Source organism: Sus scrofa, chromosome 16, assembly GCF_000003025.6.
Source record: "Sus scrofa isolate TJ Tabasco breed Duroc chromosome 16, Sscrofa11.1, whole genome shotgun sequence".
NCBI lineage: Eukaryota > Metazoa > Chordata > Mammalia > Artiodactyla > Suidae > Sus > Sus scrofa.
Genome location: NC_010458.4, coordinates 34,605,549 through 34,620,815, shown reverse-complemented (window position 1 = coordinate 34,620,815; position 15,267 = coordinate 34,605,549). Strand labels below are relative to the sequence as shown.

The 15,267-nt window shown below is 39.8% G+C and overlaps 1 protein-coding gene across 5 annotated transcripts in view; it reads left to right on the top strand.

Moving 5' to 3' along the window:
* PLPP1 (phospholipid phosphatase 1) overlaps nt 1-15,267 on the top strand; it is a 137,158-nt gene that overhangs the window by 120,709 nt on the left and 1,182 nt on the right. For all 5 annotated transcript variants that reach the window (XM_003133951.6, XM_003483822.4, XM_013984779.2 and 2 more), the window contains one exon: nt 7,072-7,129. In XM_003133951.6, coding sequence (XP_003133999.3) covers nt 7,072-7,129 — 58 coding nt within the window. The remainder of the gene's footprint in view (nt 1-7,071; nt 7,130-15,267) is intronic.

Sequence of the window (15,267 nt, the reverse complement as noted above, 5' to 3'; positions counted from 1 at the left end):
CAAAAGTTTAAAATACTCTGTACATGTACCAATTGTGTCCTCCTTTTTTCTCCCTCTTTTTTCATCTTCCATGGTCCTGCTGGTTTTTCTCCTTAAGGTTCATGATCTCATAGCTATAGGATGGTTCAGTATATGATTAACTGATGTTAGTGACTGCAGTGGTGTTTGATGCATTAATATTAGTGAATAAAATAAAATAGTCATATGTGGCTTATTTCAGATAGGCATATCACTTTTACATATAAAGTGGCTTGGTTAAAACTAACCTCACATAGTGCAGTAGGACTTTAAGTGGAAATAAAATCAAGTCATTATAAAAATAATTCAAGGAATGTATGACAGTTTTTGTTGCTGGTGACATAGTTTCCCAATCTGTGACTGGTTCAAGAATGTAAGATGAACTTACATTATTTTTTGCTGTATTTTATTTAAATTTTGGTTGGGATCATCTTATGTTCCTTCACCATTTATTACCTTCATTTTTGCCTCTGTACCCTTTGGGAGGAGAGATACTCTGTAGTTCTTGTGTTTCTAGGCATTTCCAGAAATCTGATCTCTAAAAAAATCTTCCTTGTCCAAACATAGTAGTAAAGTTAACATGTTTATTGGTTCTGATACTTGTAATAAGCATAGCGTTAATATATTGAATTTCACTGGTTTTAAATTATGTACATATATATTTATTGGAAACCCAACTTGTCATATTTAAAAACACATTATAAATGTCCAAATATTTCATTGAGAGATGTGGAAACAGACTTCTAGGGCCTAAGTCACTGCTGGGTTGTGGGCAGGTAGGTAGGGAGCTATGTTTGTACTCCAAGTAGTAGCATACTTAGCAGAGGAGCTCTCGGGGAAACTGTTGCTCAGGACGAGGAGTTTGGAGTGGGGTATGTGTGTGTAGTGGGGAAGAGGTTTGTAAGACATTGGTACTAGGCATAGCAAAGATACTTCGATTATCATTTAAATATATGTGTATGAATCCCTGTAATAACAGGATGTGTTTCTACTATTATTACTGTAAAATATGAAAGGTTTTTAAATCTCCATTTGATAGTTTTCTCCAGAGCCACTGTTAACAGTTTGTGTATCCTTTTAGTCAATTTCTATATATTTCTTTGTTAAATGTGAAATACAGTTTTACGTGGTTTACATAAATGACATTTAAAAACGTGTCCTGGAGATAATTTTTGTCAGTTTACAGAGAGTTAATTTAATTCCTTTTAGCTGATGTGTAGTGTTCAGAGAAATAGTGATAGAACCATTGTCTCAGGTCTTTGAGTGGCTGGCCGTGTTGCAGCAAACATCTCCGTGCTGGTGTATATTTCTCTGGGATGCCTTGATGCCTGAAGTGGAATTACTAGGTCAGAAGATATGTTGGTTTTATATATAGATAGGTACATTTAGATAGATGTTGCCAGACCACCCTCTGAAAAGTATGTGCTCATATTAATGCAATATAAAGTGCCCATTTTTTCCCGTTTCATAACCTACTTGATTCCCCAAGTATCTTAGAGATTTTTTTTTTAATAATAACTTGATGTCTCATTACTTAAGCTAAATTAGTACAGTTATTGGTTGTAAAAATCCTTTTGAAGTGAAGTAGGATGATTACTGGGGAAATTGTTCATTAAGGGTCATTCCTTGTATGTCCATTTGTGTGGGATATATTTTAACATTTTTACGGGATCAGTCCATGTTTAAGGGTTATCGCAGAAGGGAAATTTATCATGTCCTTCAAGTTAATTGCTGTTATGTAAACTTTATAATCAGGAAATAACATTTGGAAAAAATGCCTTGTGTGCAATTTGACTTCCTTTTTTTTTGGCCTGTAGAGTGTACAAAGGACAAATTAATGTTCTCTTAAGATGAATATTTACACATAGACAACATCTGTCTTGTCACGGATTGTTTCACTTCTTCATATATTTACTTCACACACATTGCCAGTCTTCTTTCTGAGGCGGGCTCCCTGCCTGCAGATGGCAGGATAAGCATTGCTGCTGGGCTTGCCTGATGTTCACAGGAATGTTATCATGGCACAGTGGAGAAGAGTTGGGAAGAATTAGATTTAAACCTCAGTGATGTGGCTTTTGAGCTAGTTACTCAACCTCCGGGAGGTTCAGTTTTCTGTGTAAAATAGGATTGACAGTTCCTATTATGGGTTGTTTTTTTTTTTTTTAATGTTATGCCTGCACTCTTGGCGTATGGAAGTACCCGGGCCAGGGATCAAATCTGACCATAGTGACAACCTACACTGCAGTTGCAGCCACCTGAGCTACTGCAGTTGGATTCTTAACACACTGAGCCACAGCAGAAACTCCAGTGGGGCTTTTGTAAAGAATGGAAATACTGTGTATTAATAAGCACCTGCACATAAGAAGGTACTCTATGTGCAGGTGCTCAAAAGACTTCTAATGGTTAATGCTTGTAACCATTAGAAGTCTTTTGACAAACTCTCTGCTTCAGAATGCTTTACAGATCAATTTCAGGATGATTTTTAGGAGAAAAAAGGAAGTTCTTCTGATTTGCAGCAGAGCCACTTTGGCATACCCAGTGAACTGATGGAAGTAATAATTGGAAACATTTGTGAGTGCTGGCCACTTTATAATTAAAAACAAACTGTTTTTGCCAAACACTTGTGTCTCATAGTACAGCAGTTTTGTTTTAGATAACATTTTATCAGTTCTAAGTCTTGTTTAAACAAAGACTGCTTCTATTTCTGGCAATATGGAGGCTTAGAAATGCTTAATGATACAGTTGAGCCAAACATGCTAGATAGTAAATCACACATACACAGAGCTATGTTTGTATTATATATTCAAATATAAATAAATCTTAAAACACATGTAAATCTTTAAATAAATAGCTGAGCTGGTGGGAGAGTAAAGGAATTTTATGAGGCACGAGTCAGTTAATGCTATAGATTTGATATGTGCCTCGAAAGTCCTGCCAGTCCTGGTAGTCTAGAGCCTGAGTTTTGATAGTCTCTGAATATGGGGCACAGGAGACAAAGGCTGAGGCCAGAGAAAGACAGATGGAAGGCTCGTGGTTAATATAAGGACTCCCAAAGGGCAACATCCTCCCTGGGTAACTATCCAAAAGAATTCTTAGTCACAGTGCCACGCTCATACTCTTCAGGGGTCAGGATTCATACTATCTGTATGGCTTAAAGAAAAGAAAATTTAGAAGTTTTAAGTGGGTTGATAGTGAATCGAGCAGAAGAGACCATTTATTTCTGGAAGAATTCTCTTTAAACCAAGGACGCTTAAGATTGCTCACAGATAAGTCCAAAGAATACAAGCTCATGTTCTAATATAAATGAAAGTACAAGCTACTCAAAGTGAGAATCAGCAGATGAAACAAACTACACAAACTCTCAAAGACTGCAGATATTAGAATTACCCTATAGAATATAAAGTCAGTATGTCTACTGTACAGAAGTAAATAAGAGGTTGAGAATATGATGTAGGATGATCAAAATTGGACAGATTCACAAAAGATCCAGAGAGATCTTCTACAAATTCTATATATATATAGAGAGAGAATAATTTAAACAAAAACAGACTAAGCAGATTAGACTCAGTGGATGGAAGGGAAGATAGACCCAAAGAAATGAAGATTAAAAATACAAAAGAAAGGTAAAGAGGTATTTAGGGATAGAATGAAAACATCTAACATGTTGAATCAGAATCTCAGAAAAGGATAATATAGTGGAGGATACATAATATTAAAAGAAATAATGACTGAGACCTAAAAACTGGCGAAGTCTCCAAATCCTCATTAGGAAGTCAATGAATACTAAACCAAATAAATGAAAGTCACACTAGAGACAGGAGAGCGAAACTGTAGAATATTGAAGACTTTGTGGGTGGGGAGGTAATTATAGAGAAAAGACAGATAATTCAGAAAGGAATGGACAACAGGTGACTCATATTTTAATAGCAAGAGTAGAAGCCAGAAGATAGTATGATCATGTCCTCAAAGTGATGAGAAAAAAACCCCATCAACCTAGATTTCTGTACTCAGGGTATCATCATTCAAGAATTAATGCGGAGTTCCCGTCGTGGCGCAGTGGTTAACGAATCCGACTAGGAACCATGAGGTTGCGGGTTCGGTCCCTGCCCTTGCTCAGTGGGTTAACGATCCGGCGTTGCCGTGAGCTGTGGTGTAGGTTGCAGACGTGGCTCGGATCCCGCGTTGCTGTGGCTCTGGCGTAGGCCGGTGGCTACAGCTCCGATTCAACCCCTAGCCTGGGAACCTCCATATGCCGCGGGAGCGGCCCAAGAAATAGCAACAATAACAACAACAACAACCAAAAAGACAAAAGACAAAAAAAAAAAAAAAAAAATTAATGCAAGGTGGAGTTCCCGTCATGGCTCAATGGTTAGTGAATCTGACTAGGAACCATGAAGCTGAGGGTTCAATCCCTGGCCTTGCTCAGTGGGTTAAGGATCCGTAAGGATCCAGCTTTGCAGTGAGCTGTAGTGTAGGTCGCAGACTTGGCTTGGATCCCGTGTTGCTGTGGCTCTGGTGTAGGCCAGTGGCTACAGCTCCGATTTGCCTGGGAACCTCCATATGCCTCGGGAGTGGCCCTAGAAAAAGACAAAAAAAAAAAAAGAATTTATGCAAGGTAAAGATATTTTCAAACTAAAAGAAAAGTTAAATTGCAACTGTTTAGTGAGTATGGAGGAGAAAAGGAAGAAAGTTGGGTGGAGAGGGAAGAGCAGGGAGATGATTAGGAGGTTATTTGTGATTTAACCTCCCCATAAGCTCCAGTATACTTAGTAAATTCCATTAAAAAATTAAGAAACACTTTGTGTGAGTTGATTGCTTCTGACGACTGATAAAAGCTGGATTTGGCTGTCTTTGCAGTTTATAAGGCTGAACACTAATGCCGATGTTGGAATACACAGCTGGAAGAATGGTGAATTGAGGGGTATGGGAAGATGGCTGTGCACACTCTAAGGTTATGATACTGGGGTTGAGGCCATGTTTAATGCGCTCTCCCTGGAAAAAGGGATGCCCTGCCTGACGCATGTAAGCAAACACCCATGCTAGATTTGTTACTTGGAATAGAATCCCATTCATAGTAAGTTACATAGTCAAGACCAGTCTGCTTGCTCACTGTTTAATAGACCATGCCCCAGAGCTAGTGCAAACAGCTACGTTTCAGAATATATTTTTATCTCTCTATATATTTTCTTTTTCAAAAGTCTTTCCTAAGCTTTGATGTTCCCATATCTGTCTCCTTTGATCGGAGGGGCTTTGGTGAAGTGAGATGGTAGTCTAGGATTGGCTAAAATCTAAGAACAGAACAGGGTTCTCAGACCAGGGCCCAAATCTTAAACATCTCAGTTGAAGTCACTGTGATGAAAAGAGTCTGCATTTTGGCTACTCTCTGGATTTTATTGAAGTACCCATACAGTTTTATTTGTTCATTTGTGAATCATGGATAAAGATGCCCTTATGAACTGTATCTCCTAGAGACCCCAATAAAGAGTCAGATTTGTATGGAATATGAAGGTAATTTGAATTCATATTTTCGGTGTTTTATTCTGTTTTCTTTTTATTGGGAATGAAAGTCAGTATTACCGTGACATGTTTGAAAACTTACTGTGGGTGAAGACTTAAGAGACTGGGGTCGAATCGAGTTCTCCCTTTATATCTTTAATCCCTGTCTGTCAAAGTCAGAGCCAGACTTCTTTGGCTGATCCTAAACTGGATAAAATATACGTTTATGGATTCAGAATAAAAAACTCTAAAACCATTATGTTTTCAACTAATGAGATCACCCTGTGAATTAATCAGAGCTGTTCAGAGCCATTACATGAGTTTGGAATTTATAATTTTGTGGCACAATCTACAGTAAATACACTGAAGTGTTAGTGAAAACTTTTACGTGGCTTTGAGAACATTTCTGTGATCATGGTCATTGGCTTAATGGGGTTTGACAATCCTTGAAATTGGATTTTACTAACTTTAGACTTTTCAATATAATTGATTGAAACTAGCCATAAAATGTACAGAACTTTGCTCAAATTATATAAATCATATTTTAAATCAAAATAAGGGTTTGCATTGATCTCTCTATAGCCAGGTAGTTGGAAAGGCTGATTTATTTTTCTTGCTTTTACAAGGATTAATCCAGAATAATTACCAGGTTTGATCACATAAATCCTAGTTTGCCCAGGAAGTTAGAATACTTTCTTAAGAATGTATCTGATTATATAAAAGACTGTCATAATTCTTGGTAGAATCATCATCGATATATGCTTCTTCATCTCTGCCTTCTGCTACTTTCGGTTGCCAGACATACACTCTTGACTTTCTGATATGTGTTTTAGGAGTTATTTCTCCTCTCTGAATTGGAGGAACAAATACCTTTTGAGCCAAGGGTGTCATAAGTAAAATACTTAAGAACCTGTTCCTCTTGGTTTTGTTCTTAAGCGCAGTAAAATTAAGTTTTGCAAGCATTCTGTAATTTTTAGGTGGAAAGATGATACCTACATGTTGATAATATTGAAAGAGGTGGTTCATCTGGTGCAGGACTATTAGTGCACAGTTTAAAAATAAATGTTAAACAAGAGCACTTAATCTGATGGGAAATCTAAGGCAAGATGCTAAAATTTATCTTTAAAATTTTTTAATTTATTTTTTTAAAGTAGTCAACTCATGAGTATTCCAAAGCAAGTATTTATTACTGCTATTCAAACCCTTCAAGTGGCAAATAAAACTTAAATCATGGTCACATAAGTTTTTGTGTAATAAAGTCAGGCCATTTATTGCTAGTTACGGCTTGTCATGTATTACTTCAGAAATGTTTGGCAAGTTTGTTCTCAGTGACTCATTACCCATCCTGAAAGTATCTATAAAATGACACTGTGTAGAAATCAGACCTCAGACCCTCAAAGGATTGTTCATTTACTGTCTGAAGGTCCCCCTATCTCTCCCTTCCAATTTTTCAAGGTCGGGGAAGGACATGTATACCCAGGTGGTTAACGTTATGAAATCACAAATATTCTTGCCTCAGGGAGAGAAAATTGAACGTGTCTCTTCTTTCTCTTCTAGATTATCCTTCTACTCAGGCCACTCTTCATTCTCCATGTACTGCATGCTGTTCGTGGCAGTAAGTATTTTGTGACTGTGGATGGTGGGTTATGTGCTGCATACTTTTTTAGGTGTTCAGCCTTGGTGTCCTCTCCTGTGCAGCTGCCTCCAGCATTCTCATCTGCTTCGTGTCTCAGTCAGCTGGACCCCACTGCTAGCTGCAATAAGAGGAGGGATGGATGCCTGTGCTTCTGCCAAAGCCAGTTACAATCATTTGAAACTAGTTTTGTCCTTCATTTAGAGGAAGCAAACAGGCATATTGTATAATAGGCTGCAAAGTGGGAACCTTCAGGATAATAGGGAGTCTTTACTTTTGAAGCAGGTCTTTTTCTCACAGTGGTGGAGGCCTAAACAGATAATCAGCAAGTCTGCATGCCTGGTGCTAAGATTTAGGTGATATGTCCCCTTACTTGGGACATATTTTCTCAGGAGCTTTTCTGGAATATACAGACAGCCTCTGTGTAATCTCAGCAAGTCACTGATCTGAAATACAGGCTCCTCACAACCTGCCCTGACTGAGAGCCCTGGCCTCATCTGTGCAGCGTGGGTGCCCAGCAGCCTAGTTTCCCCTGGGGCTGCTGGGGTGAGGAGTTTTGATTATTGGACTTGAAGGCAGCTGTTGTTGCTCCTATTTGAGCAGGTCTTACTTTCCTTCTACTTTGTGAAACATTTCCCAGATTGCTTTCCATGGAACTAGAAAGGTTTCAACTTAAGGGAGAACCAGTTGCTGCTTTAGGAACTTGTCATTTTTACAGTCTCCAGGTCCAATTCTGATTGCACTTGCATTATATGAAGTTGACGGTGAAGAGTTAGAGATTGGTACCCGTATTTTGCATATCTGGCTAGAGACCAAAGTATGTATCAAGAGTAACTAATGCAAGGAGTTCCTGTCGTGGCTCAGTGGCTAACGAATCCGACCAGGAATCAAGAGGTTGTGGGTTCGATCCCTGGCCTTGCCGTGAGCAGTGGTGTGGGTTGCAGACACGGCTCGGATCCTGCATTGCTATGGCTCTGGCATAGGCCGGCAGCTACAGCTCCAATTTGACCCCAAGCCTGGGAACCTCCATATGCCATGGGAGCGGCCCAAGAAAATGGCAAAAAGACCAAAAAAAAAAAAAAAAAAAAAAAAAAAAAAGAGTAACTAATGGAAGACCAGCCAGGCTTTAGGGCACACACAAGGAGTTTTCAAAGATCAATTTAATTGACTCATTTTTTATAATGTCCTATTTTTTATAATGCATCTCTCTGTATATATAAAATTATCAAAATTTGATGGGAAAAGAGGGAGGAGAGAATCTCTACCCTAACAGATCAGCTATAATTTTTGTCTTGCTTTTCTTTGTAAGTAGATTTTTATATAGTTAGGCTGTGTAAATTTGTTGTTTCCTGTTCTCCCTCTGATGACATTGAGTGCTGGATGATATTAAATTTGTGACGTGGATTAAAGATTCACAGTGTGTAATGTTAAGAGTAGCCTGTTGGGAGTTATTTGGTTTCATTTAGAGAATTTAACATCAGTTTTACCAGAATCTTGCTTTCATTTGAAAAACCATATTCTAAAAATTAAAAGAACATAAGATTTATGAAATGTAAAAGTTGCAGATGTGTACTTTAAAATTCAAAGCCACAACTTCAAAACCATTTCAGTAGAGCTAATTTTTGGCTTCTTCAACATTTCTGGAAATTGCAAGGCTTTCATCTTAATTTCAGGAAGCGGCAACAGGGTACCAAATGCAGCAGAACTTAGGCCTTCCTTTTAAAAATATTCACCCAAATGTTTCTGAAAATGTGCCATGGGAAAGGTGGCTTCTTTGAAGGTAGTAACAACAAATATTCTTCCAACATCCTCTGTTCATTTATCTTACTAGTAACAGTTACCATTCTTTCTAAAGGGAGCTACCATACTTTTTTGTTTTTAAGGCTTGGGGACTAGAGGTGAAGGGGAAGGCCGGCGATGGCTAGAGCCGTTAATATATCCTGAGAACTGTTCCCCAAGCAAAGTTCGTGACTACACTGAATGTATGCCCAGGGCCACATGTCACCAGGGCAACTTTTGTGGTTTGTAATTCACCTACCCGTGTGTCAGTATCTTGATGAGCATGAACTAAGAATCTGAGGGTTGGTTGGGTGTTTTTTTTTTTTTTTTTTTTTTTTTTTTTGTCTTTTGTCGTTTTAGGGCTGCACTCTCGGCATATGGAGGTTCCCAGGCTAGGGGTTGAATCAGAGCTGTAGCCACCTGCCACAGCCACACCAGATCTGAGCAACATCTGTGACCTACACTGCAGCTCATGGCAACGCTGGATCCTTAACCCACTGAATAAGGCCAGGGGTCAAACCCACATCCTCATGGATCCTAGTTGGATTCGTTAACCACTGAGCCATGACAGGAACTCTGGGAATCTGAGGGTTGGTTGATGTTGATGACTTGTGTTAGACTGCTCTAAGTTCTAACTTTCTGATTGTCCCCACGGAGTAAGAGAGGAGGAATGGCTGCCACCCCATCACAGATGGGGAAATGGGCCTTGGGAGGAGGCTGCTAAAGTCTGTAAGCTCTCTGGTGATCTGTTAATCAGGTTGCCTTTCTTTGTTGATTTATTTCTTGAGCTGAACCCTAGTCCAGTTATTTTGGAGGTCAGGTGATACAGATCTCTGAAAGTAAAATGGTGACAGAGAACTTCAACTCACTGTTTCTTTTTTTTTTTTTTTTGGCCACACTTGCGGCACGCTGAAGTTCCCTGTCCAGGGATCCAATCCAGTGACAATGCTGGATCCTTAACCCGCTAAGCCACCGGGGAAGTCCTACTGTTTTCATTTTCAAAGGATATTCTCAGATGTGTCCTACTCCATGCCTTCTAATTTTTGTTGCTCTTTTTCTTTGCTCCCTTGAACCTTTTAAAAACAGCTGTATATTCGCTCAAATAGAGTTTCACTGAACTCTTTTGTGAAGTATCAAATTAACATGTAGAGGGCCTCAGTGGTTAGCCTGCTCTGTGGACATTCAGGAGCAAATGAGACAAACTGGGGATATAAGCAGAGAGCATATTACCTCAATGGTAGTTTGGTTCAGTATGAGCCATTTAGATGTAAAGGAATAATGCAAAACAAAACAAAAAAAAGTTCAGATAAATAGGTCTGTCACAGATCAAGGCCTTTTTGGAGAAGCAAGTCGGCCAAAGCAGCCATGCATTGCGTTTCACTGACTCTGAGCAGTGCAAATATTTACTTGAGGTGAATGTAAACTCCAGCTTTTATTTCAGCCTCTGAATACACAGATGTCTCCTTGCTTTCCAGCTTTCGTATTTATATGCAACACCTAGGTACCCCCCCCCCACCAAATTCCTTAGGCAGTGACTCATCTCATTCCCCTAGGCATCTTGGCATCACGGGTCAGTTTCAGATTTGGGTGGAGATGTAGAGTCATTTAAATCTTCTGAGGATGGTCTCTGATAGCCAGAACTTCCCTGTCAAGAATTCTGACATCCAGAAGTTAACTCCTAGTTAAAAATATCTGTTAAAATACCCAGACCATTGTTCTCCTCCAGCAGGTAGCGGAGCCCTGCACATTTACAGCACCTCACGTTGGACCTGTGGAGACAGCTTAGGCTGGCAGGCACCCAGAGCTGGGCTTCTCTGCACGTAGCCAGTTAATGTGCTTAGTGATTCCAGATTTACTTGATTATTTAGAAAAGAGGCACAGGAAGAGACTGTCCTTTTTTCAACACAGTAAGGAATGTACTAAAGTACTTTTCTCGGCACTGTAATATTGAGGCTGTAACCCCGGGTTGTTTAGGTCACTGTCTGTTATGAAATTTCTGTGTAAATTACTACAGTGGGAACCCAAGTACCCCTCAGGGTCCGTGTTTCAGCTTGACTCCCTGCCCTGCCACAGAATGCCTTTCTCTGGGCCTCACCCCGCCTGCTTGGATAGCTGCCTCAGCTCGGTCTTCCTCAGACTCTGAGCAGCACCTACTTCCCTTAGGAAGTGCACAAGCCTTCTTCATCTGGCATTGACTCTACACTGCCTAATACTGTTGATATTTCATGAAGATGTTTCCCAAAGTGTGGATGTGACTGGGCAAGTGATCCATAAACTACATGAATTTGGCAAATTTTAAGGTGGGATTTGGGATCTAAATATAGGAATACTCTGAATCCTTAAGATGGCAAAATTAGTCTAGATTAAACCAAGGCCCATCTTAGGGTGCTTTCCTGGCCCAGTCTCTTAACAAATGAAGGTGGAACAATACAGTGTGCTGGCTTAATCTTAGGAGTGATGTTTCAAAGTAAGTAGACCAAAGTGTATTTCTTTGTGTTGAGCATGCTGTTGTTAAATCTAGTTCAGGGATTCGCAGAGTTTTTGTTATAAGTCCAATAATAATTAGGTTTTATAAGGCAGGTAGGTGCAATCTCAGTTGCAAATTCTTTTTTTTTTTTTCAGATAACCCTTTAAAAATGTAAAAATGATCCCTTGACTCTAGTTGAAAATGGGGAAAAAACCCTCTTAAGAATAGAGTACAGGCATTATCTCATTTTATTGTGCTTCACTTTCTCACGCTTCACTGATAGTACATTTTTTGCAAATTGAAGGTTTTTGGCAACCTTGAGCAAAGCGAGCCTATCAGTGCCGTCTTTCCAACAGCATCTGGTCACTTTTTGTCTCCGTGTCACATTTTGGTAATTCTCAAAGTATTTCAGATGTTTTCATTATTATTATGCTTGTTATGGTCATCTGTGATCAGTGATCTTTGATACTGTTGCAAAAAGATTATAGCTCACTAAAGGCTCAGATGACTGTTACCATTTCTTAGTAATATTCTTTAAGGTATGTATTTTTTAGACAAAATGCTGTTGTACACTTAATACACTGTACAGTATAAACATAACTTGTAAATGCACTGGGAAGCCAGAAGATTCATGCGACTTATTTTATTGCCGTATTCACTTTATTGCTATGGTCTGGAACTGAACCCACAGTATCTCCAAGCTGAGCCTGTATTAAGAGATAATAGCATTTTGTAATTAAGTATTACAAGGTCAGTCAAGGTAAGGCAAAATAAACCAGCTTCAAAAAATACCTTGTACAACCATCAGATTTTAAAAATGAAATTGTAGGAGTTCCTGTTGTGGCTCAATGGGTTAAGAACTCAGCATATTGACCATGAGGATAAGGATTTGATCCCTGGCCTTGCTTAGTGGATTAGGATCCAGTGTCACCGTGAGCTGTGGTGTAGGGTCGCAGACGCAGCTCAGATCCCTCATTGCTGTGGCTGTGGCATAGGCCAGCAGCTGCAGCTCTGATTCGACCCCTAGCCTGGGAGCTTCCATATGCTGTAGGTGAGACTGTAAAAAGAAAAAAAAAAATTAAAAAAAAAAAAAAGAAACTAAATGCTTTTTCAGAAGCTTTAGGCAAAAAAAAATAAAGGGTTATATCTTTCTCTTCAGTGATAATAAAAATAATAGAAGAATGCTTAAGTAGTATCATAGATACTGAATTTTCTTATTTAAAAAAAGGATTATGTTTTACACAAAAGGAGAAACGTACACCTAATTTTTTTTTTCCATGTGGCCCTGTCCACTGGGAAATCCTATTTATTCTGACCAGGTCTTCTTTATTGACTCATAAAACTATCACAAAGCTTTTCATAAAGTGGTGCACAAGTGTTAGGTTCTCTGTGTTCGGGAGGCCTCTCTGTACTTGGCAGTAAAGCCTATGCTACCTGCATGGTGGCACTCCGTCCTACAACCCTCCTCTCTGAACTTGAATACCTAGTTATTTTGAGCAAATCGATTCCTTCTGCCCTTCTTGCCCTAAGGAATAACAAAATTGCCTTTATGAAGTTCCCTGGTGGCACACTGGGTTAAGGATTTGGCATCACAGCTGTGGTGCAAGTTTGATCCCTCCAACTTCCACATGCCGAGTGTAAAGCAAAAAAAGTGGGGGGGGGGGCCTGCCTTTGTGAATCTCTAGTAATAGCCCAGCTAAGCTTTTATTTCTTTAAAAATACCAGGCATGGTAGCTTATTTTCAACCCATTTTCAATAGGTTTTACTTTGCTGAGATTCGAGCAGTAACTCTGTGGGGTTTTCCTGACCAGAAGCCCTGCCTGGAAGAGTGGCTCAGCTTGTTCTCCTTGGAGACAGATTCCCCCTGGAACCTTCCTCTACACAAGGCCAGTAGTGATGCCTGGTTTCAGTGAAGCCATTCTTTGGAGGATATTGTTCGAGTCATAAGGCTAATTCTCTTCAGACTAGTTTATTTCCTGAAACTGGGCTCTGCACAGACACAGGTTATACCTGATTTGCTCTGAGCTCTTGATTTGACTCACTGGTCAGGTTCAAGACAGGAATAGCTAGGTCTCACTGCAGTTGCCTTTGGGGGCCTTGAGGTTGACACCCACTCCCTATCATGTCCTCCTGTGCTCTCTGCCTGTTCTCCTTTTAATAGATGGAAATGGACCATAAGTGAAGTGGATGCTGTATCTTTGCTCTTCCTGTATGTTACAGCAGGAATGACCAGTGGCAGACTCTGGTGTTCCTTTCATAAACATGACTCTTCCCTTAAATGTTTCAGCATAGTGTTCAGATTTGTGGGAGAGGTAGGCATAGGCAGAGACTCTCTGGTTCGATCACCTAACTGGGGATTCTCTCCCATCCATTCTCTCTGTCCTGGGCTAATTAATCTCAGGGTAAATCTCCGGATTAGGCCCTTTTCTACCTGCCTCTTTATGCTGCGTCATCCACTGCTGTCTGGGTTTTCTGGGTTGCCCTAAAAACTTTGCGGCTGCATGTTTTCTTCCTTTGTTCCTTCGCTGTCCTGCCCTGGGCTTCTTGAATCTGTGGTATCACAATGTGAAGCCTTTGCTTCTGAGGAGCACCTCAGTGGAGTCTTGCAGGTTATTGCTTTTGTCTGCCTTTTCCACTCTTTTATTTCTCGTTATGAACTTTCTACTTTAGAGCTTCTTTCTTCACCATAAAGTGGGATGTTAGGATTAGGAAGGATCCAGAGGCTAGATTCTTTCATCAAGCAGTCCACTCTTCCCCGCAGATGAAATACCCATTGGACAAGTCAGTCAGCTAGGCCACAGTAAAGCATTCTCAGAGAGGACTCTTAGAAGGGGCCTGAGAGAGAGACATTGAGATGAGTCATTCGGCTTAGGGGCTCACACCCTTGTACCGTTTGTAGAAAAAAGTCATACAAGTAAATCCCATCTCTTGCAGTGGTGCCTTCTGTGGATATTCAACGTTTGTTCTGTTGTGGGATTTCATTTTTCTAGGTTTTTCTCACTGTTTGAACCTAAGTGTATAAACAGATTGTTTTCCTTTTCATTCAAAACTTACTTTTTAAAATAAGTAAAACTCTTTATCATTTGAATCTCAGAAATTCAAATTAAAAACAAAACAGGATTTTGGTTAAACACAGAGGAGGCTACCTGGCTTTTTCACCGTATGGTTGTAAGCAGCTGACCTAATTAGACCTCCTAGAGTAAAGGCATGTCGATTAGACCTAGCACAGCATCAGGAACAGAAGTTACTTGCTCCACTTGTCTCATTGGTCCCTTGGGTTTTTGAAGTCTGGTGTGGCTGCCACTCTGCTCCATTTTTTTTTTTCCCTATTAAATGGCTTGTTCTTGTCTTAACCATAGCTTTTGCTTCCTTTTTAGTTTGCAAGTAGTCTATCATGTATCCATTAGGTAGGTGCCCATTCTGCAACTTCTGAAACAGGCAACTCTGTTGCACTTCCAGAATAAATTCCAGAGGGCAAAACAGCCCAGCAGATCTCTGGGTCAGATCTGTCATAAATTGTTTACTCAGTGCCCTCACAGAAAATAAGGTAGGGCTATGTGGTCCAAATAGGACTACCTCTTCCATTTTGTCTGGATTAGCAGTTTCCCCTAGAAGGGGCATTTGAAAGTTGTAGACACTGCCACCGAGCTGGTCTGGTACCACACACAGTACTGGATATGGAGTTCTATAAGTTCTTCTAAGTCTTAAGAGATAAGCAGCTGAAGGCCTTAACTGCACACATGCATAGAAAGCCATAAACACAGAGATGCTTGCTTTGTTTATCTGATTATTTAATGATTATTAAAATTTAATGACTACTAATCATTTTAAACATCAACCTTTTAGGGGTATGTTGACATATGATTATAATTTA